Below are 24,729 nucleotides of genomic sequence, written 5' to 3'. Positions count from 1 at the left end.
AACAACCTTCCCTAATTTCATCTTTCAAATTATCATTGGCCAATAAAATTGGCAGATTGTTCTGTAGTATTTTGCAGACTGAGTAGTATTGTGAGCTAAATGTAGTCACAAAAGTGGGCTTGTTTCTCACTGTCTTTTGCTTGTGTGTATCTTCTAGCAAGATTGATCTATCTTTCTGCAATACATCATTGAAAGCTCTTGATACAATATTTTTATTATAGCCACACTCATGAAATTTATGTGGGAGAATTTCACTCTTGCGCAAAAAGCTGGCATCCTCAGAGCAATTCCGTCATATCCTTAGGAACTGGCCTTTGGCTATCCCATAACTGGTATGCTTGGGATGGCAGCTTCTTGCGTGCAGAAAAGTATTAGATATTATCGGCTTGACATATAGTGATGTACTGACCCTGTTCTCCTTGGGCAGTCCTATCAAAATAACATCAAGATAAGGTATTTGAGTTTTGTCAAAACTAGTAGTGAAACTTAGGCCCACCTCATTATTGTTAAGGTATTTGAAAAAAGCCTTACTCTCTTCCTGAGTACCAGACCACCCAAAAAGGAGATCATCAATATAGTGCTTATAGCTAGTCATTGATTTTAGGAATGGATTATGGTCAGCATATAGGTGCGTCAATTCCCACCAGCCCATGAAAATATTGGCATAGGCTGGTGCGAATTTTGCACCCATAGCTGTCCCTTGCTGTTGCAAGTAAAAGTCCCCTGAGAATTCAAAATAATTGTAAGTAAGCAAAAAGTCTAACACTCTCACAATATATTCTTTGAAATCAGCATTGTAATTGCTGAATTTATCCAGCATGTATTTAGTGGCTTCTTATATATATATATTATATATATATTGATGTATATAGCTCTATACCTATATGTATTTTTTTTATATATATACATAGCGTACATGAAAAAAGGTGATCGGGTTAGCACGCAAGTATAGGTGTTAATTATTTTTTTTCAGTTTTCAAAATCTATTTAAGTCTATGGGAGAATTTTTTTTGCCTGTGTCTGGTTTTCACTTGCGTGCTTTTTACTTTCAACTTATAATACAAGCACAACCCAACGCGTGCAAATAGCCTCCGTCTACCGATGTTAATGTGCAAGCAGGAGCACTTAATAGCCCTCCACTCGTAATCTAGCTTTAAATATGAACCAATGACAAGAAGCATATATGTGCAGCCACCAATCAACAGCTAGCTCTAGTAGTGCATTTCTGCTTCTGAGCCTACCTATGTAAACTTTAGAACAAAGGATACCAATAGAACAAAGCAAATTAGATTACAGTTAACAGTAAAGGTGTTTAAAATTGTTGTTCTATCCGACGGAATTGTTGTTCCGATCAGCCAATAGAATGCAAGCTCAATCTGGCTGATCCAATCAGCCAATCGTATTGAACTTGAATCTGATTGACTGATTCAATCAGTCAATCAAATTTTTCCTACCTTAATTCCGATTGGTTGATAGAATCCTATCAGCCAATCGGAATTCGAGGGACGCCATCTTGGATGACGTCCCTTAAAGGAACCTTCATTCGTCGGAAGAAGAGGATGGATCCGCGTCGGCTGCTTCAAGATGGTCCCGCTCCGCGCCGGATGGATGAAGATAGAAGACGCTGCCTGGATGAACATGTCTACCGGTCCGGATGTCCTCTTCTTGCCGGATAGGATGAAGACTTCGGAGCCTCTTCTGGATCTCTTCTTGCCGGATAGGATGAAGACTTCGGACCCTCTTCTGGATGGATCGGTGATACCCGGCGTGGTGAAGACAAGGTAGGGAGATCTTCAGGGGCTTAGTGTTAGGTTTTTTAAGGGGGGTTTGGGTTAGATTAGGGGTATGTGGGTGGTGGGTTGTAATGTTGGGGGGGTATTGTATGTTTTTTTAAAATGCAAAAGAGCTGTTTTCTTTGGGGCATGCCCTGCAAAAGGCCCTTTTAAGGGCTGGTAAGGTAAAAGAGCTGTTAACTTTTTATTTTAGAATAGGGTAGGGCATTTTTTTATTTTGGGGGGCTTTGTTATTTTTTTAGGGGGCTTAAAGTAGGTGTAATTAGTTTAAAATTCTTGTAATCTTTTTTTATTTTTTGTAATTTAGTGTTTGTTTGTTTTTGTAATTTAGTTTAGTTGATTTAATTGTAGATAATTGTAGGTAGTTTATTTAATTAATTTATTGATAGTGTAGTGTTAGGTTTAATTGTAACTTAGGTTAGGATTTATTTTACAGGTAATTTTGTAATTATTTTAACTAGGTAGCTATTAAATAGTTATTAACTATTTAATAGCTATTGTACCTGGTTAAAATAAATACAAAGTTGCCTGTAAAATAAATATAAATCCTAAAATAGCTAAAATATATTTATATTAGGGTTTATTTTACAGGTAAGTATTTAGCTTTAAATAGGAATAATTTATTTAATAAGAGTTAATTTATTTCGTTAGATTTAAATTATATTTAACTTAGGGGGGTGTTAGGGTTAGGGTTAGACTTTAGGGGTTAATACATTTATTATAGTAGCGGCGAGGTCCGGTCGGCAGATTAGGGGTTAATACTTGAAGTTAGGTGTCAGCGATGTTAGTGAGGGCAGATTAGGGGTTAATACTATATATTATAGGGTTTTTGAGGCGGGAGTGAGGCGGTTTAGGGGTTAATACATTTATTATAGTGGCGGCAAGGTCCGGTCGGCAGATTGTGGGTTAATAAGTGTAGGTAGGTAGCGGCGACGTTGGGGGGGGGCAGATTAGGGGTTAATAAATATTATGTAGGTGTCGGCGATGTTAGGGGCAGCAGATTAGGGGTACATAGAGATAATGTAGGTTGCGGCGGTGTGCGGTCGGCAGATTAGGGGTTAAAAAATGTAATTATAGTGGCGGCGATGTGGGGGGACCTCGGTTTAGGGGTACATAGGTAGTTTATGGGTGTTAGTGTACTTTAGAGCACAGTAGTTAAGAGCTTTATGAACCGGCGTTAGAGTTCTAACGATCACTTCAGCCAAGACTCTAAATGCCAGCGTTAGAAAAATCCCATTGAAAAGATAGGATACGCAATTGGCGTAAGGGGATCTGCGGTATGGAAAAGTCGCGGCTGGAAAGTGAGCGTTAGACCCTTTCCTGACTGACTCTAAATACCAGCGGGCGGCCAAAACCAGCGTTAGGAGCCCTTAACGCTGGTTTGGACGGCTAACGCAGAACTCTAAATCTAGGCGTATATCTTTATTATTAGATATGCTCACTATCTTCAGCCAAAATTTTGGTTTGAGATGAATTTTCCGCAGGTTTTTAGTAAATCTATCTCAGATCTTAAAAACTTGATGGATCTTCCCATTTCTCTGTCAGCCAGAATCATCTTGATTAAAACAATTATATTTCCACGAATTCTGTATTTGTTACGGAACTTACCACTTTTTATTTTTAAACAGCAGATAAATAAATTCTACTCAATTTGTTCACAATTTTTATGGAAAAAGCAAATAGCCCGCATATCAATAGCAAAACTTACTAAAAAAAAAAATGTTGGGCTGGCGTTTCCAGATATTAAACTGTATAATTTTGTAACGTTAGCCAGGACTGCCATGGACTGGCTAACGAATCTTAGTAAATTCACCTCTAATGAACTTGAAACAGAAATAATCTCACCATTGTCTCTCAAGGCGATTTTGCATTGTTCAATAGGGAATCCCCCTAGTATTCTAACAAATTTAATAACTTTTAAGAATGTTATCATTGCATGGCAGAAGATTTGCTTCAATCTGGGAATAGATTTTAAATGCTCTTCCCTTCTTCCAATATGTGGGAATCCAGAATTTATACCCGGAATCCAACAAGCAGTTTTTAAATCATGGTATACCTGCATCAATTGTTTTTAAATCATGGTATACCTGCATCAATTGTTTTTAAATCATGGTATACCTGCATCAATTGTTTTTAAATCATGGTATACCTGCATCAATTGTTCTCTTCTACCGGAAACTTACTATCCTTTAATAACCTTATTTGCAGGTTCCAAATATCTAGGAATGACTTGTTCGCATATTTTCAGATACGTCATTTTATTAATTATAAAAGTTGGAAAATTGAGCTACTGTGTCGATGGGCCGAGATCAATCTATCCATTAGGAAATTTTCTGTAGGCAAATGTTCTATATCGTTATTGTATGATATTTTGCTTTCTAGAGGGTCAGTTATATTTAAATAAAATTCAAGCTTTCTGGGTATTGCATTTTCCAGCAGTAGACTCTATTAATATTAGACACAGTTTTATGTTAATGAAGAAACTTACAATTCCCATTGGTTGGAAAGAATCACATGTCAAACTGATCCACAATGTCTATTTCTCTCCCTCTAAATTGGCAAAATTATTTCCAAATAAGGATTTTTACTGTTCTAAATGCCATCTAGATAAAGCAGATATTCTAAATATATTCTGGAAATGTCCAAAGATATCACAATTAGGATCCAAATTAAATTTTTGGTACAACAAACTTTTTTCGGATCATTTCAAGATTAATGGTAGATATATTTTTTTTCTGACAGATTCGGCAATTATTAGACCGAACTACTACCATACCTATTGTACAATGATAATGATAATGCGATACATGATATTGAAGTAGTGGAAGGATACTTCTCCACCTAGTTTTATAAGTACCCTTCTACAACATATTATGTTTGAGATTTAGAATATTAATTTATTAAATGATAATAAGACTCAGGAATTTTTGGATAAATGGTTACCATTGATCAGTGCTCAAACATTGGTGATTCAGAAACAGTTATTATCTCCATTATTCAACACCAAACCATGTATATCAGCTGTTAAAATTGCGCTGTTTCCTTTTTTTGTGGATACCAGCTTCATCAGTAACATAATAATTTGAAGACTGTGTTAAAGTGAGTAATGTTATAGAGGGATGGAGGGATTTATTTATGGTTTTGTTGTTTATTTTGTTTTGTTTTTTGTTTGTCTATTTTATGTTTTTGGGAGGATAAAAGAAAAATGTGTATGGTTCACAGGCATGATACCAAAAGATATTGGGATAATATATACAGGAATTTCCCTGTACTTGTGTTGGAAACTTTGAAATCAGGGTAACCTTTCGAATTGAGATTAATTCTTGAAAGACATGTGGTTTACTCTTATTTTTCGGTGGTTTATGTATTTACTTATTGTTTCTGTATTAAAATATCATAATTTGTCATCTGTTTTTTGGACATGAAATGTATGTAATTTTTTTCTTATGTCCTGTGAACTGGTTTAATATAAGAATTTAAATAAATAAAAAAAAATTGTATGTTCTATCTGAATCATGAAAGGAATTTTTTGAGTTTATGTGACTTTTAAAAACACTTGCATATGATTTTGAAATAAATTCATGAAACCTTATATTGCTAAACTCACAAAACTTTCCTACAATTATGAGTTCAGATCAGACTATGTCGCAGTAGGATGCAAATTAAATTTGTACAAAGACGCATATTAAGTGCCTTGGTGACATGCTAATTAGCAGGGGTCAAGTCCTACAAAAAAAAGTGTGGGAACTCACTAAGATTTCCTTCCCCCCATACAATTAATATTGTTTTATACACACACACACGCACACTGTATTTATATGTATATCATCTATACACTTTGGTCAATGAAAGCAAATTAAAACCAATGAAGGGTTGAATGGTTGCCTTTAGGCCTGAGACTCATCCTCTGTCACAGGGTCTCACCCACTTAAGGTGCAATAGTCTTCTTTCTGCTGAGGGGAACTAAATTACCACAAACAAGTCACACAGAAATGTAAGGACCATGTGTCCCACACATTTCAGGGTGATCACACAGCAGGACTGCTGACAGGCTTGCATGTAGTGTATTGTAGGAAGTGCTCCTGCCCATTACTAGAGGATCTCACTATCCCTCTAATCAGACTGTGCTCCAGCTACTCCCAGCAGCAGCAGTGTTTACTGAACCAGTTCTGTTCTCTGTCCAGGGGGAACTTAGTTCCCCCTGCAAAAATAGTGCAGGAACTTTGTTCCCACTCATCTTGACCCCTGCTAATTAGCCTCTCAATTCAATTTCAAATAGAAGAATTTGTATTTCACAAAATCACTCAATACACAGAATCTAACAACAGGTTTTTTTCTTAATTTTTTGGGGGGGAAATGAACATACCCTGGAAGAAAAAAAACCATATTGAAAAACAGACATCAACAGCAAGTTAATTAAAGGGATGTGAAACTCAAAGGGCCAGATTAAAAGTGGGCCATATTTAATACTCCAGCTTGAGAGTTAACTCCACTAGAAGTAAGCTTCTTGCGTGCGTCAGGTTGTGTTCGTATTGCAAGTTGAAAGTAAACTGTTTTCGTTTGAGTGCTAATATTGCATAAATATGCTTTTACATGTTTTTATCTCCAGTGCACTTAAATATATATATATATTTCCAATCAGAAGAAAAAACAATCATATTATCAGCTACCTAGGTGAAAATATGTAACATCATGTGTAACGAAAGAAAATGCACTCTCAGGATTTCCCATTCAAAAGCAATCTGCCCCTGAAACAATTAAAATTTGACCTGCTTTTCAATGAAATATCCTGAGTGCATTTTCTTTTGCTACACACACACACACACACATATATATATATATATATATATATATATATATATATATATATATATATATATATACACAGTATGTCTATATGTGTATACATATGTATTTATGTGTTTATATGTGTATTTATATCTGTATATACATAATTACACATATAAATATATATGTACACACATATATACATACATATATGTATATATATTTGCATGTCTTTTTTTCCCCCCAAACACCTGAAACCTCATATCTTTGAGCACTTTTAACTTTTTTATGCAATATTTTTTTTTAAATAATTGTTATTAGTGACAGTGTTATTATGAGTGTAACTGCACATTGTGATGTGTTTTGTGACACTTTTTTGTTTCCCAAAACAGTTAACCAGAGCTCTGAGGAGGCAAAATCCCAACAATCGTTAACTTCAACTGTGCTTAAGCAAATACTTTCAACTTGAAATACGAATGAAAAACCCCTTTTCGTTTGCGCGGAACTGTTAGCGCTCCACTTGTAATCTGGCCCAAAATTTTTTCTTTTGAGATTCAGACAAAACATTCCATTTTAAAAAAAGTTTCCAATTTACTTATATTATAAATGTTCTTGTTCACATGATATTCTTTGTTGAAGAGATTCCTTATGTAGGTGTGTGGATCACACCATGACAGGAAATAGTGCTGCCATCTAGTGCTCTCGCAAATGGATAACATTCTTGCAAAACTGCTGCCATATAGTGCTCTCGACACGTGCACGCTCCTGAGGTATTTTTTTCAACAACTGATACCAAGTGAACAAAGAAAATTTGATAATAGAAGTAAATTAGAAAGTTGTTTAAAATTTAATTATCTATTTGAATCATGAAAGAAAAAAAATATCTGGGTTCCATGTCTCTTTAAACAATCATTTTGAGGAGGGGAATTCATAAAATGTTTGAGACAAAAAAAAAATAGAAAAAATAAAATAGTCACATTTAAAATTAAACTTTCATGATTCAGATATCACATGCAATTTTAAGATGTTTTTTTATTTTTCTTCTATTTGTATCCTTTGCTAAAAAGCATACCTTGGTAGGCTCAAGAGTAACAATGCACTATTGGGAGCTAGCTGATAATTGGTGGCTATACTCTTATGCCTCCTTTCTTTAGCTCACCAGATGTGCTCCTAGTAGTGTATTGCTGCTCTGGAGCTTTACTGTAACTATGCATTTATCTAAGATAGTTACTATAGTCGCTTATTTATAAATGGCCCTTAATTACCTCAGCAAATGATATAAGATAAAGACAACTTACACTTAATTCAATATTTAAACTAATAAAATTAAAAAAGAGATGCCAGTTATTTTCAAGCTTATCATGTTTAGCATGTATTTAGCGCTTTATATCTTTTTAATACCTTTAATCCCTTGAGCCAAATGGGCGTAGGTATAACGTCATAAGAAATAAGAAAACCCCTCACAAAAAAGGAGGGAGAGGAGGGAGAGAGGCTAGATCTCTTATACAGGTGTCCTACAGAGGCAGTGCCTAATACCGAACCGATAGTTATAACTACCGGTACTACAACACACAAAAACAGAAACAGAACCCCCTGGGAGAAAGTAATGCAGAACATAGTCCATTTAACCCTTTAACAAGTTACATTAAAGACTCTGGGAATTGGGAGCTCAGTTGCATCTTGATTTTTTTGCCTTAGTAGGTATAGCTTAGAGGAGAAAAAAATGGAGGTGCTATCAGGAGAGGACTTTTGGCCCAGGTGGGATTAAACCAATATTTAGCTGGTATCATTAAAGGGACACTGAACTCAATTTTTTTCTTTAGTGATTCGGATAGAGCATGACATTTTAAGCAACTTTCTATTTTACTCCTATTATCAAATTTTCTTTATTCTCTTGCTATCTTTATTTGAAATGCAAGAATGTAAGTTTAGATGACGGCCCATTTCTGGTGAACAAGCTGGGTTGTCCTTGCTGATTGGTGGATAAATTCATGCACCAATAAAAACGTGCTGTCCAGAGTACTGAACAAAAAAAAACTTAGATGCCTTCTTTTTCAAATAAAGATAGCAAGGGAACAAAGAAAAATTGATAATAGGAGTAAATTAGAAAGTTGCCTAAAATTTCATGCTCTATCTGAATCATGAAATAAAAAATGTGGGTTCCCTGTCCCTTTAAGGCAAAAATTACAAATGAGAGCATGCAATTTCTTTGTATCAGTAACTCCCTTTATGCAATTTTCCAAAACCAATACTGGAATACTACACATAGGGGCCTATCTATCAAGCTCCGAATGGAGCTTGATGCCCCGTGTTTCTGGCTCGCCAGCAGGCTCGCCAGAAACAGCACTTATGAAGCAGCGGTCACAAAGACCGCTGCTCCATAACCTGTCCGCCTGCTCTGAGCAGACGGACAGACATTGCCGGAAATCAACCCGATCGGGTTGATTGACACCCCCCTGCTGGCGGCCCATTGGCCGCGAGTCTGCAGGAGGCGGCGTTGCACCAGCAGCTCTTGCCGTATTCGCCGTATTCAGCGAGGTCTGGCGGACCTGATCCGCACTGTCGGATAAGGTCCGCCAGACTTTCTTAAATAGGGGCCATAACGTCTATCACAATGCAAAATGTTCATGAGTATTGGTGCAATCTTGGTGCAATCTTTATAGCCTGATCTTGACTTTTATCTTTAAAGGCCTAAGCTTACATTCTTGCCAAGAGAATGAACAAAATTTGATAATAGGAGTAAATTAGAAAGTTATTTGATATTGCATTCTCTATCTGAATCATGAGTGTTTAATTTTGACTAGACTATCCCTTTAATAAACTTTCAGTTCTTTTGACAGACTTGCATTTTAACCATTCAATGCAAATAACTCTCTGGAAGTGAGAGTAGTTATCTATATGGTACACATAAACTAGCGCTATCTAACTGTCAAAAATGCACTGAGATAAGAGGCGGCCTTCAAGGGCTTAGCTTTCAACAAATAACAAGGTTTAGCTTTCAACAAATAATATCAAGAGTACAAAGCAAATTTGATGATAACAAGGTTTAGCTTTCAACAAATAATATCAAGAGTACAAAGCAAATTTGATGATAAAAGTAAATTGGAAAGTTTAAAATTGCATGCCCTATCTGAATCATGAAAGTTTAATTTTGACTAGACTGGCCCTTTAAGTATTTAACACTTCAGGGGAAAAACAGCACAAACCTGATATAATATTTTTTTGTGTGCTATTTTTTAAATTAGTGTGGCATTTGATTGAACAAGGACAATTAATGGTTTTATATTGAATTAAAAAACAAACAAATAAGGGTTAAAGCCAGAACGTGTCCTTGAGCTGCCCCAGCTAGATATAATAATTATTTGGACATCTGGAGCTCAGATTCGCCAATATCCCCAGGAGTTTGCGTGGTTGAAGATAAGAAAGCAAATTTATAACAATCAGGAGGAGTTATATAAAGCCATTTGTGTTATAGAGAGAGATTACACTGTGCAATGTCAGAAGGGTTGTATGAAGCAGTTGGAGGAGTTATAGTTCAGTGACATGTGGCAATAATCCTCTTTATTTCCAACAGGCCATTATACTTTACAATTTCAATGCTAAGGTCCCCAGGCGACTGCCATAATTCCATGTTTTACTTAAGAGAAAAAGAACAAGAGGATTGAAAATAAAGATAGCTGTTAAAAAAAAGAAAGAAAAAAAAAGTGGAGGAACAACTACAGAAGGGACAGAGGAGATGCCTTCATTGGCTTCAGGTTAGCACTCCTTGGGAGGAGGCATCAGGGACAGCGTCATGGTGACACGAAGAACCACAGCAGAACCTAAGAGGACCAGTCGCCATGACAGCCTTTTGGGGCCTACTGGCTTGGGCCTTTACCCTAACTACAGCAGGCGCATCAAACTTCAAGAGAGCCAGGGGTCCTGAGCAGGATTCAAGAGGTGAGAGATCACATAGACCATTAAGAAATATGTTGTCTATATGACACACATGAACTAGCACTGTCTGGTTGTGCAAGATTGTAAAAAGCTAAAGAAAAGCAATGAGATAAGGGGCAGCTTGCGGGGGCTTAGAAACAGGCAAACATAGGTTATAAAGTATATTAATATAACAATGTTGGTCATACAAAGCAGGGGAATGGGTAGTAAAGGTGTTATCTATCTTTAAAGAATAAAAAAAAAATCAAGAAGACTGTCCTGTTAACAGTCTTATACATTGCTGCGCACTATAGGGCAGCATTGTTTGTTTTGTTACAAATATTACTGCAAATGCTGCGGCAATATAACATTGAAGAAACATGAGCCTATCTTGCTGTGTTCTTAAAGAAAGGATACCAAAATAAAATTAAATGTGATACTAGAATTTAAATGTAAACTTGTTAAAAACTGCATGCTCTATCTGAACTATGACCATTTAATTTTGACTGTCTTGGTTCTTTTAAAACAAGCTGCTGTATAGTGCCCAAGAGACATGCTTGTGAGCCTAATTTTATTATAAAAGTAAACTGGATATGTTTGTAATTTGAATGCTGACTATTGAAGGTTTAATTTCGACTTTAATGCCCCTTTAATTAAAGCTCACTAACTGTGCTCTTGGGAATGCAGATATTCTTTAAAATCAGAACATGAATTATGTCACCACTTATCAATAGCATTTCTAGGGGGTCCCTATTGATTACTGTAGCAGCCCCAATCTTCAAAGATGCCAGCTGTCCTAAATTAAAATGTAACGTGACCTGTGCTCTGCATAGAGAATGGCGAAAGGAGAAATAGGAGAGCAAAGGAGATTTAAATAAATAGAGATAGTAGACAATGAGGTACTATTTGCATCTTTCATATTTAGCTTTGTGGTTAACTTTTTTGCACTTTTTTTTTTATCTTTCGCAGGTTTTCAAATCTGATCTCAGGCCTTCCTAACAGGCCAATTTGTGAAATATGTGAACTGGAGCATAGGTGAAATTATCAGCTGATTAGCAACCACTCGGCTAGATTACGAGTTTTGCGGTATGGGTGAAAAAGCAGCGTTAAGGCTCATAATGCTGCTTTTTCACTACCGCTGGTATTACGAGTCTTGCAGGTTTAGGGGCACCTAACACTTTTTTGGCTGTAACGCAACGTAATTACTGCTGCTTTCAAAAAGTCCTTTTTCAATGGAACTTCCACAGCGCCGGTATTACGAATCTGCCTGGGAGGCAAAAAAGTGAGCGATACACCCTATACCGCCAAGATCGATAACGTAAACTGAAAGTCAGTAGTTATGCTAGTTTTATGCTACAAAGCTGTAACATAAAACTCATAACTAAAGTGCTAAAAAGTACACTAGCACCCATAAACTACCTATTAACCCCTAAACCGCCCTCCCGCATCGCAAACACTAAAATAAATGTATTAACCCCTAACCTGCCGCTCCCTACATTGCCGCCAGTATAATAAACATATTAACCCCTAAACTGCTGCACTCCCGCATCACAAAAACTAGTTAAATATTATTAACCCTTAATCTGACGCCCTTAACATCGCCGCCACCTACCTACATTTATTAACCCCTAATCTGCCGCCCCCAATGTAGCCACCACTATACTAAATTTATTAACCCCTAAACCTAAGTCTAACCCTAACCCTAGCACCCCCTAACTTAAATATAATTAAAATAAATCTAAATAAAACCTGCTATCATTACCTAAATTATTCCTATTTAAAACTAAATACTTACCTATAAAATAAAACCTAAGATAGCAACAATATAACTAATAGTTACATTGTATCTAGCTTAGGGCTTATTTTTATTTTACAGGCAAGTTTGTATTTATTTTAACTAGGTAGAATAGTTACTAAATAATTATTAACTATTTACTAACTACCTAGCTAAAATAAATACAAATTTACCTGTAAAATAAAACCTAACCTGAGTTACACTAACACCTAACCTTACACTACAATTAAATCAATTACCTAAATTAAATACAAAATAAAAAAGAAATGATCAGATATTTAAACTAATTACATCTAATCTAATAGCCCTATCAAAATAAAAAAGCCCCCCAAAATAAAAAAAAACTAGTCTAAACTAAACTACCAATAGCCCTTAAAAGAGCCTTTTGCGGGGCATTGCCCCAAAGAAATCAGCTCTTTTACCTGTAAAAAAAAATACAAACAACCCCCCAACAGTAAAACCCACCACCCAACCAACCAACCCCCTAAATAAAATCCTAACTAAAAAAACCTAAGCTCCCCATTGCCCTGAAAAGTGCATTTGGATGGGCATTGCCCTTTAAAAGGGCATTTAGCTCATTTTCCGCCCAAACCCTAAACTAAAAATAAAACCCACCCAATAAACCCTTAAAAAAACACTAACCCCCGTAGATCCACTTACAGTTTTGAAGACCGGACATCCATCCTCAACAAAGCCAGGAGAAGTCTTCATCCAAGCAGCAAGAAGTCCTCAACGAAGCCCGGAGAAGTCTTCATCCAAGCCGGCAGAAGTGGTCCTCCAGACGGGCAGAAGTCTTCATCCAGACGGCATCTTCTATCTTCATCCATCCGGTGCGGAGTGGCTCCATCTTCAAGACATCCGGCGCAGAGCATCCTCTTCAATCGACGTCTTCTTGCAGAATGAAGGTATCTTTAAATGACGTCATCCAAGATGGCGTCCTTTGAATTCCGATTGGCTGATAGAATTCTGTCAGCCAATCGGCATTAAAGGTGAAAAAATCCTATTGGCTGATGCAATCAGCCAATAGGATTGAGCTTCAATCCTATTGGCTGACTAATCAGCCATTAGGATTGAGCTTGCATTCTATTGGCTGTTCCAATCATTCTATTGGCTGTTTCAATCAGATTTTTCACCTTTAATTCCGATTGGCTGATAGAATTCTATCAGCCAATCGGAATTCAAGGGGCGTCATCTTGGATTACGCCACTTAAAGGAACCTTCATTCTGCAAGAAGACTTTGATTGATGAGGATGCTCTGCGCCGGATGTCTTGAAGATGGAGCCGATCTGCGCCGGATGGATGAAGACTTCTGCTGGCTTGGATGAAGACTTCGGCCGATTGGATGAAGACTTTGGCCGCTTGGATGAAGACTTCTGCTGCTTCTTGAGGATGGATGTCGGATCTTCAAAAACTGTAAGTGGATCTTCGGGGGCTAATGTTAGGCTTTTTTAAGGGTTTATTGGATCGGTTTTATTTTTAGATTAGGGCTTTTGTGTGGAAAAAGAGCTAAATGCTCTTTTAAGGGCAATGCCCATACAAATGCCCTTTTCAGGGCAATGGGGAGCTTAGGTTTTTTTAGTTAGGATTTTATTTGGGGGATTTGGTTGTGTGGGTGGTGGGTTTTACTGTTGGGGTGTGTTTGTATTTTTTTTTACAGGTAAAAGAGCTTATTTCTTTGGGGCAATGCCCTGCAAAAGGCCCTTTTAAGGGCTATTGGTAGTTTAGGCTAAAATGTAACTATTAGTTATATTGTAGCTAGCTTAGGGTTTATTTTATAGGTAAGTATTTAGTTTTAAATAGGAATTATTTAGGTAATGATAGTAGGTTTTATTTAGATTTCTTTTAATTATCTTTAAGTTAGGGGGTGTTGGTTATGGTTAGACTTAGATTTAGGGGTTAATAAATTTAGTATAGTGGCGGCGACGTTGGGGGCAGCAGATTAGGGGTTAATAATATTTAACTAGTGTTTGCAATGCGGGAGTATGGAAGTTTAGGGGTTAATATGTTTATTATAGTGGCATCGACGTTGGGGGCGGCAGATTAGGGGTTAATAAGTGTAGGTAGGTTGCGGTGACATTGGGGGTGGGAGATTAGGGGTTACTAAATATAATGTAGGTGTCTGTGATGTTGGGGGCAGCAGATTAGGGGTTAATAAGTATAATGTAGGTGTCAGCGATGTCGGGGGCGGCAGATTAGGGGTTAATAAATATAATATAGGTGTCGGCGATGTTGGGGCGGCAGATTGGGGGTTAATAAGTGTAAGATTAGGGGTGTTTAGACTCGGGGTTCATGTTAGGGTGTTAGGTGTAAACATACATTTTGTTTCACCCATAGGAATCAATGGGGCTGCGATACGGAGCTTTACGCTGTTTTTTTTGCAGGTGTTAGACTTTTTTCAGCGGCTCTCCCCATTGATGTCTATGGGGAAATCGTGCATGAGCACGTAAAACCAGCTTGCCAAGGCTTTCAGCAGCGCTGGTATTGGAGTGCGGTATGGAGCTCAATTTTGCTCTACGCTCACTTCTTGCCTGATAACGCCGGGTTTTTATAAACCTGTAATACCAGCGCTGTAGGGAAGTGAGCGGTGACAATAACGTTCAAGTTAGCACTGCACCCCTCATAACACAAAACTCGTAATCTAGCCGATAGTTATTAACCTGCTCTCACCCAAGTAATCCTGAAAATATGGCCTGTTAGGGAGGCCTGAGGACAGGTTTGAAAACTCCTGGTCTAGAACACAACTGCTCCCAAAATAAGGCTTTCTTGTTTAAGTTACAGTAGACCTTTGATACAGCCAATCAAATCCTGCCCCCCCCCCCCCATAGATTGTAATGACACTCAGAGGCTATGCATTGTCTAAGATATGTGCATAGCCAATCCTATGGAATCCATCATAAAAGGTAATTTACCCACCATTTTAAAGAATAGAAGCATTCCAAAGAGATTAGTTAAGGGGTTTGCACAGATATGTTTACTGTAACCTAGTACAATTTGACCATAAGTAGGAGAAATCCCTTAAAAATGTGATTAACATTAGCACACTTTAGTCAAATTGCTATTTTGTCCCTTAAAAGTCATGCCACTACTACACTTTAGTTCTAGAAGGGCCTGTCAACCCCTTTAGCACTGCAGTATTATTACTACACTTTGATCCTAATATCATTTTAAAAACTTTGCCTATTATTGTGGTTGACGTGGTGCCTTGTAATTCAGCCCAAGTCACTGCATCGTTGGGATGACAGCAGCCAGTGAAGTCCTCTCCTCTGACCCAGCAGATTTCCTATCCAGTCTGAGCCATTATGAGATTGCCTTCCCGGCCCAGGTGGACCAGAGAGGGAACTTCCTGACCTATGACCTTCGCCGCACCCCTCCAAACATTCGCCGGTCTCGTCGCAGTCTCCCAGAAGTAGCAGATCGTCAGCTTTTTTACCGGCTACAGGCTCAGAGCTCCAGTTTCCTCCTGAACCTCACCCTGCAGACAGAACTTTTGGGGCAACACTTTACTGTGGAGTATTGGAAAAGAGGAGGGCTGGACTGGAAGCATGACCTCTTCGAAGACTGTCACTATGTTGGCCACATCCAAGACCAGCAGCTGAGCTCCAGGGTAGCCATCAGCAACTGCAATGGCTTGGTGAGGAGGCTAAATCCAGGTTGGAGAAGTTGGACAATAGGTCTTCCTTGTTTATAACATGTATGACATCAGCTTTCTGCCAAAAAGACATTAAATGTTAAAGATTGCATTCCATAAACTTAATAGTCTCAATCAAGTTACATACCTAATAGATTAATATAATTTGTCTAAGTGACCTAAAGACATTGACGTGCCTACAGAAGTGTTATATACCACCAAAATGACCTGAAGACTTTTAAATGTTTTATTGATTTTATTGGCAGCCCTCTATAGAATTAGAGTGACAAAATGACAGTGACATGTTTACAGGTTTGGTGCCATATTTAATTAAAATGACTGATGACTTTTAGACATTTTTTTAATTGGTTAATTGGGGTAGAATGGCCTAATTAAATAATTTCATAGCTCTGCATAGCTTAATGTCTAACTTTTATCCCAAATCAGCTTGGAGTCATAGTATCAGATGAAGAAGAGTATCTTATTGAACCACTGCTCTTTGGTGGAAACTTAAACAAGACTGGTGAGGGGACTCCACATGTGCTGTACAAACGGTCATCTCTTCAACGCCAACATTTGGATGCAGCCTGTGGTGTTATAGGTAACTAATTCAATTTTGTGAATTTTTAGACATAATGTCATAAATGACACCACCTCTAAGGAAAATGGACACATTTAATCATTTATAATCTTAAATGTACTTTACATTCAATATTCTTTGAAATGTGATGAAAAATCACACTTCAGTATCCAAACATGTTTTCTGAATGCTATAATTTACTTTTTTTTGTGCCCTAATCATAACAGACGATAAGCCCTGGAAGGATCGTCATTGGTGGCTCCACAATCCAAGACCGCCACCATTTCGTCCAGTATCCAATCAGACACAGCGTGGGCTCCTTCCACTAAAGCGTTCAGTTAGTACAGAAAGATATGTAGAGACCTTGGTTGTGGCAGACAAAATGATGATTGGCTATCATGGACGGCGGGATATTGAGCAATATATTCTGGCTATTATGAACATTGTAAGTGTCATACCCCACCCACTGTTGCCCTTTGTGATGCTTCTTTTGAAGGTACTCTGTGTTTTTAAGACTGTTTTTTTCTTGTTTCCTGGAGGTCAGGTTGCCAAACTTTTCCAGGACTCAAGTTTGGGAAATATTGTCAACATAATGGTGACACGCTTGATTCTCTTAACTGAAGACCAGGTGAGACCTTTCTGTGTTGTATGAATTAACTTACCACATGCCAGTAAATTCTGTAGTCCCCATATCTCTTCTTCATATCCTAATCCCGAACACACCACTAGAACTTTATAAATTTTTAAATAACTGCAAGCTTAGATCCATTGTTATATCCTGATATACCAAGATCCAGATTTCAAAAGTTGAGCCAAAATCAAATAAAAACTTTAATACCAATCCACTACTTACGAAAACTCTTTATCCATCGCTTATTTGTAACTGTCCCATTGAAAAGTGTTTCCCCCTGCATTCATATTTTAACCCTCCAAAAATGATAATGATAAATTGTTATTCTGCAGCCCACTTTGGAGATTAACCATCATGCAGGCAAATCCCTGGACAGCTTCTGCCGGTGGCAAAAATCTATTGCAAACCGTAATGGCAATGCAATTTCAGAGAGTGGAATTGCCGATCACGATACAGCTGTGCTGATAACCAGGTACAAAAAGCACACATTGAATATGGGGGCATTCTTTATGCTGGTGTGCTTCAAAAAATGATAAATTAACTGGGTATATTAGGAATAAGTATTTAACCGAAGTTCAGTTAAAGTGAATGTAAATTTTGATGCTAAAGTGCCCGTTTTTTAAAAATTTGATTAAAAACAGGGGCACTTTAATTCATCAAAATGTACATTTCCCTTCTGTTGTGAAGAAATACTTACCTTTTAAACTTGACAGCCGCTCCAGCTTCTCCCGGTCGTCGCAAGCCATTTCTGACGTCAGAAATGATGGATCGCCATCCTCCAATCACGGCTCCCCCCCCCCGGGGGAATCAGTGTCTTAATCAACGCCGTGATTGGAGGAAGCCGGATTCCTCATTTTAGACCCAGGAAGAGGCTTTGCGACTGGCAGAGGAAGCTGGAGCTGCTGTAAGTTTTTTTTCACAACAGGAGGGAAATGTAAATGTTGATGAATTAAAGTGCCCCTGTTTTTAATCAAATTTTTAAAAAACGGGCACTTTAGCATCAAAATTTACATTCACTTTAAGGGAATGGTAATAAAGCAATTATTGGAACTGATATACGCATTTGTTATTGTGTTATAATAGGAGCAGTTAAGGGAATAGCTATTATAAACAGATATAATTGCATTTATGCGAAGAACTAAATGTTCTTATTGACTCAATAGAACTATTTTGAAGTGAGTTCTGTACACAGTGTGACACAATAATGATTGGCTTAATTAGATACATCTGGTAAATTTATGTTTAAGAGCAGTTAAGGTGATATGAAACCCAAAATGTTTCTTTTATGATTCAGATAGAACATACATTTATTGAAGGAGCAGCAATGCACTACTGTGAGCTAGCTGAACACATAGGTAAGCCAATGACAAGAGGCATATATGTGCAGCAACCAATCAGCAACTAGCTCCAAGCTCCTGAGCCTACCTAGGTATGCTCTCAAACAAAGGATACCAAGAAAACTAAGCAAATTAGATAATAGAAGTAAATTGAAAAGTTGATTCAAATTGTATGCTGTACCTGAATCTGTCCCTTTAATAGTTAGCAGTTATAAGAATAGTTTGAGGAACCAATGGTGAAGAAGTTTAAGGAGAGGCTAGGAGATTTGTAGAGTATAGAGGTATTGTAGCAGCATGTAGAGGTGCAAGTTTACTAGTTATTTACAAGAGTTTTAAGATCAATTATAGCTTCTGTAATGTAAATTTGTCACTACAGTTATGTCTTTTATTTTCAGATATGACATCTGTATTTACAGAAACAAACCATGTGGGACTCTAGGTGAGAATTTCAAATGATTGTAATAAAAATCTAAAAACATTGCATAACCGCACCCAACTATTAAACCCATATGTAGAATGTTGTAACAAAACAAGGACTAGAAGCCATACAGATCTATGGCCTACTCCAATAATTAAAAACCATAGGGCTAGATTTAGAGTTTTGTCGGTAAGGACCCGAGTAGCTAACGCCGGCTTTTTTCTGGCCGCACCATAAAAATAACTCTGCTATTGAGAGTCCACATAAAGGCTGCGTTAGGCTCCAAAAAAGGAGCGTAGAGCATTTTTAACGCAACTTCAACTCTCGATACCAGAGTTGCTTACGGACGTGGCCAGCCTCAAAAACGTGCTCATGCACGATTCCCACATAGGAAACAAAGGGGCTGTTTGAGCTGAAAAAAAAACCTAACACCTGCAAAAAAGCCGCGTTCAGCTCTTAACGCAGCCCCATTGTTTGCTATGCGTAAACACTTCCTACGTCTGCACCTAACACTCTAACATGTACCCCGAGTCTAAACACCCCTAACCTTACACTTATTAACCCCTATTCTGCCGCCCTCGCTATCGCTGACCCCTGCATATTTTTTTTAACCCCTAATCTGCCGCTCCGTAAACCGCCGCTACTTACATTATCCCAATGTACTCCTAATCTGCTGCCCCTAACACCGCCGACCCCTATATTATATTTATTAACCCCTAATCTGCTCCCCACAACGTCGCCTCCACCTGCCTACACTTATTAACCCCTAATCTGCCGACCGGACCTGAGCGCTACTATAATAAAGTTATTAACCCCTAATCCGCCTCACTAACCCTATAATAAATAGTATTAACCCCTAATCTGCCCTCCCTAACATCGCCGACACCTAACTTCAATTATTAACCCCTAATCTGCCGACCGGAGCTCACCGCTATTCTAATAAATGTATTAACCCCTAAAGTCTAACCCTAACACTAACACCCCCCTAAATTAAATATAATTTTAATCTAACGAAATTAATTAACTCTTATTAAACAAATTATTCCTATTTAAAGCTAAATACTTACCTGTAAAATAAATCCTAATATAGCTACAATATAAATTATAATTACATTGTAGCTATTTTAGGATTAATATTTATTTTACAGGTAACTTTGTATTTATTTTAACCAGGTACAATAGCTATTAAATAGTTAAGAACTATTTAATAGTTACCTAGTTAAAATAATTACAACATTACCTGTAAAATAAATCCTAACCTAAGTTACAATTAAACCTAACACTATACTATCATTAAATTAATTAAATTAAATAGCTACAATTACCTACAATTAAACCTAACACTACACTATCAATAAATTAATTAAATACAATATCTACAAATAACTACAATGAAATAAACTAACTAAAGTACAAAAAATAAAAAAGAACTAAGTTACAAAAAATAAAAAAATATCTACAAACATAAGAAAAATATTACAACAATTTTAAACTAATTACACCTACTCTAAGCCCCCTAATAAAATAACAAAGACCCCCAAAATAAAAAATGCCCTACCCTATTCTAATTTAATAAAGTTCAAAGCTCTTTTACCTTACCAGCCCTGAACAGGGCCCTTTGCGGGGCATGCCCCAAGAAGTTCAGCTCTTTTGCCTGTAAAAAAAAAACATACAATACCCCCCCCAACATTACAACCCACCACCCACATACCCCTAACCTAACCCAAACCCCCCTTAAATAAACCTAACACTAAGCCCCTGAAGATCATCCTACCTTGTCTTCACCTCACCAGGTATCACCGATCCGTCCTGGCTCCAAAATCTTCAACCCAAGCGGGGGCTGGCGATCCATCATCCGATGGCTGAAGAGGTCCAGAAGAGGCTCCAAAGTCTTCATCCTATCCGGGAAGAAGAGGCGATCCGGACCGGCAACCATCTTGATCCAAGCGGCATCTTCTATCTTCATCCGATGACGACCGGCTCCATCCTGAAGACCTGCACCGCGGACCCATCTTCTTCCGGCGACGTCCAACTGAAGAATGACGGTTCCTTTAAGGGACGTCATCCAAGATGGCGTCCCTTGAATTCTGATTGGCTGATAGGATCAGCCAATCGGAATTAAGGTAGGAATATTCTGATTGGCTGATGGAATCAGCCAATTAGAATCAAGTTCAATCCGATTGGCTGATAGAATATCAGAATATTCCTACCTTAATTCCGATTGGCTGATAGAATCCTATCAGCCAATCGGAATTCGAGGGACGCCATCTTGGATGACGTCCCTTAAAGGAACCGTCATTCTTCAGTTGGACGTCGCCGGAAGAAGATGGGTCCGCGGTGGAGGTCTTCAGGATGGCGCCGGTCGTCATCAGATGAAGATAGAAGATGCCGCTTGGATCAAGATGGTTGCTGGTCCAGATCGCCTCTTCTTCCCGGATAGGATGAAGACTTTGGAGCCTCTTCTGGACCTCTTCAGCCACCGGATGATGGATCGCCAGCCCCCGCTTGGGTTGGATGAAGATTTTGGAGCCAGGACGGATCGGTGATACCTAGTGAGGTGAAGACAAGGTAGGATGATCTTCAGGGGCTTAGTGTTAGGTTTATTTAAGGGGGGTTTGGGTTAGATTAGGGGTATGTGGGTGGTGGGTTGTAATGTTGGGGGGGGTATTGTATGTTTTTTTTTTACAGGCAAAAGAACTGAACTTCTTGGGGCATGCCCCGCAAAGGGCCCTGTTCAGGGCTGGTAAGGTAAAAGAGCTTTGAACTTTATTAATTTAGAATAGGGTAGGGCATTTTTTATTTTGGGGGTCTTTGTTATTTTATTAGGGGGCTTAGAGTAGGTGTAATTAGTTTAAAATTGTTGTAATATTTTTCTTATGTTTGTAAATATTTTTTTATTTTTTGTACTTTAGTTAGTTTATTTCATTGTAGTTATTTGTAGATATTGTATATAATTAATTTATTGATAGTGTAGTGTTAGGTTTAATTGTAGGTAATTATAGGTATTTTATTTAATTAATTTAATGATAGTATAGTGTTAGGTTTAATTGTAACTTAGGTTAGGATTTATTTTACAGGTAATTTTGTAATTATTTTAACTAGGTAGCTATTAAATAGTTCTTAACTATTTAATAGCTATTGTACATGGTTAAAATAATTACAAAGTTGCCTGTAAAATAAATATTAATCCTAAAATAGCTACAATGTAATTATAATTTATATTGTAGCTATATTAGGATTTATTTTACAGGTAAGTATTTATCTTTAAATAGGAATAATTTATTTAATAAGAGTTAATTAATTTAGGGGGGTGTTAGTGTTAGGGTTAGACTTAGCTTTTGGGGTTAATACATTTATTAGAATAGCGGTGAGCTCCGGTCGGCAGATTAGGGGTTAATAATTGAAGTTAGGTGTCGGCGATGTTAGGGAGGGCAGATTAGGGGTTAATACTATTTATTATAGGGTTAGTGAGGCGGATTAGGGGTTAATAACTTTATTATAGTAGCGGTGCGGTCCGCTCGGCAGATTAGGGGTTAATAAGTGTAGGCAGGTGGAGGCGACGTTGTGGGGAGCAGATTAGGGGTTAATAAATATAATACAGGGGTCGGCGGTGTTAGGGGCAGCAGATTAGGGGTACATAAGTATAACGTAGGTGGCGGTCGGCAGATTAGGGGTTAAAAAAATGCAATCGAGTGGCGGCGATGTGGGGGGACCTCGGTTTAGGGGTACATAGGTAGTTTATGGGTGTTGGTGTACTTTAGAGCACCGTAGTTAAGAGCTTTATGAACCGGCGTTAGCCCAGAAAGCTCTTAAGTACTGACTTTTTTCTGCGGCTGGAGTTTTGTCGTTAGATTTCTAACGCTCACTTCAGACACGACTCTAAATACCGGAGTTAGAAAAATCCCATTGAAAAGATAGGATACGCAATTTACGTAAGGGGATCTGCGGTATGGAAAAGTCTCGGCTGAAAAGTGAGCGTTAGACCCTTTTTTGAGTTACTCCAAATACAGGAGTTAGCCTAAAACCAGCGTTAGGAGCCTCTAACGCTGGTTTTCACGGCTACCGCCAAACTCCAAATCTAGGCCATATAGTTTTGTAAACTATATCATGACTAGCATTAGCTGCACAGAAGTATACAGCCTGCCCTACAAAGTTTTTTTCCCTGTAAGACATTCAATAAGTGACCCCAAGAAGCTCAAACATTTGAAGTAGGAGAAGAACGGTCAGTTTATCCACCATCTCTTCTTTCTACTAATGAATCTTCTGTTGAATAGGATTGGTACCTCTATGGAGGTGACTAACCCCTACATAGTGCCCGTCACCTTTTCTAGCCCTTATTCAGTGACTATCTAGATCCTTATTATGATTATACAGCAGTTTTTTTAAAAAAATAGATGCCAATAAAATACTATTTTTTCATACATTTGCTTGTATCAATTATAAAGTAACACACTATTTACAATATTTTCTGTAAGACAGACTTGTGCTAAGGTTATGGCTATTTTTACATGCAAATTTATAACTCTGCCGCTAAACTTGTGAAGTTGCTCTTCAGATATATATATTGATTACTTATAATATGTAACTTGTCCCTCTATTTAACCCAGCAGAACTTTTGATGGATAATCAAATGTGATATAAATAATTTAAGGTGGTATTTGTCTAGTTGTCATGGCAACTACAATAGTAGCAAAGTTTCAAAATAATGTATACAAGTTTAGAGGATTCCCCCCCCTTTTTTTCTTCAAAGCCATTTCAATGCACTAGAAGTGCCACTGTATTAATTAATGAAAACAGCTCAAACTATAAACAAAATGTAACACAACTAACTGATTAAACTTTTAAAAAAACTATAAGATACAGGCATTTTACTAGCTTTTCAGTGGGTCTCTGTCTGTTAATGATATCATTTTCGTTATACATCTCTTCAATCTGTGAATTGCTTCTAGAATACATTTTTTATTATAATACTTTTTTTGGCAACACCATTCAGTATTGTTGTTAGAGCTAGTCTATTTTTCCGGACAGAAGTTAAATTCCCAACAGCCAATTATGTTTTAGCATTTTTTGTCTGTCATCTGTTGACTCAGGTTTGGCACCAGTTGGTGGTATGTGTGAGCGGGAGAGAAGCTGCAGCATAAACGAAGATATAGGCCTAGCCACGGCTTTCACTATAGCGCATGAGGTGGGACACACGTGAGTAGGTTCTACTGGCTAATATTCTTCTAAGCCAGTGGTGCTTAACCTTAACCCTCCAGAGGTGTTGGAACTACATTTCCCATGATGTTCAGATACGTTTAGAAAGGGACAGTCTACTCTAAGCAGCAAGTGCTATCCAGGGTTCTGAACCAAAAATGGGCTGGCTCCTTAGCCTAGATTCTGTTTTTTTTTTTTTAAATAAAGATAGCAAGAGAACAGAATTTTTTTTAAATAGGAGTAAATTAGAAAGTGGCTTGAAATTGCATGCTCTATCTAAATCATGAAAGAAAAAAAATGGGTTTAGTATCTCTTTAATATACCTTTTACCTCTGGGATTACCTTGTAACTAAGCTTCTGCTGACTGCCCCCCTTATTTCAGTTCTTTTGAAAGACTTGCATTTTAGCCAGTCAGTGCTGACTCATAAGTAACTCCACGGCATGAGCACAATGTTATCTATATGGCACACATGAACTAATGCCCTCTAGCTGTGAAAACCAGTGAAATGCATGCAGATAAGAGGCAGCCTTCAAGGGCTTAGAAATTGGCATGTGAGCCTACCTAGGTTTAGCTTTCAGCTAAAAATACCAAGAGAACAAAGCAAATTTGATGATAAAAGTAAATTGGAAAGTTTTTTTTAAATTACA

At 37.6% G+C, this 24,729-nt stretch overlaps 1 protein-coding gene across 1 annotated transcript in view; it reads left to right on the top strand.

Annotated features, from left to right (window-relative positions):
- The window catches only part of ADAMTS10 (ADAM metallopeptidase with thrombospondin type 1 motif 10), a 149,059-nt gene that overhangs the window by 55,485 nt on the left and 68,845 nt on the right, over window positions 1-24,729 (top strand). The window contains exons 2-9 of the mRNA XM_053703065.1: window positions 10,156-10,520; window positions 15,567-15,922; window positions 16,367-16,520; window positions 16,727-16,944; window positions 17,044-17,127; window positions 17,463-17,602; window positions 18,863-18,906; window positions 23,976-24,081. Of these exons, the coding sequence (XP_053559040.1) occupies window positions 10,421-10,520; window positions 15,567-15,922; window positions 16,367-16,520; window positions 16,727-16,944; window positions 17,044-17,127; window positions 17,463-17,602; window positions 18,863-18,906; window positions 23,976-24,081 (1,202 nt within the window). The 5' untranslated portion in view covers window positions 10,156-10,420. The remainder of the gene's footprint in view (window positions 1-10,155; window positions 10,521-15,566; window positions 15,923-16,366; window positions 16,521-16,726; window positions 16,945-17,043; window positions 17,128-17,462; window positions 17,603-18,862; window positions 18,907-23,975; window positions 24,082-24,729) is intronic.

The sequence above is a fragment of the Bombina bombina genome, chromosome 2 (genome assembly GCF_027579735.1).
Source record: "Bombina bombina isolate aBomBom1 chromosome 2, aBomBom1.pri, whole genome shotgun sequence".
In the NCBI taxonomy this organism is placed as follows: domain Eukaryota; kingdom Metazoa; phylum Chordata; class Amphibia; order Anura; family Bombinatoridae; genus Bombina; species Bombina bombina.
Note: the sequence above shows the minus strand (reverse complement) of the source record. Positions and strands in the feature narration are given on the sequence as shown.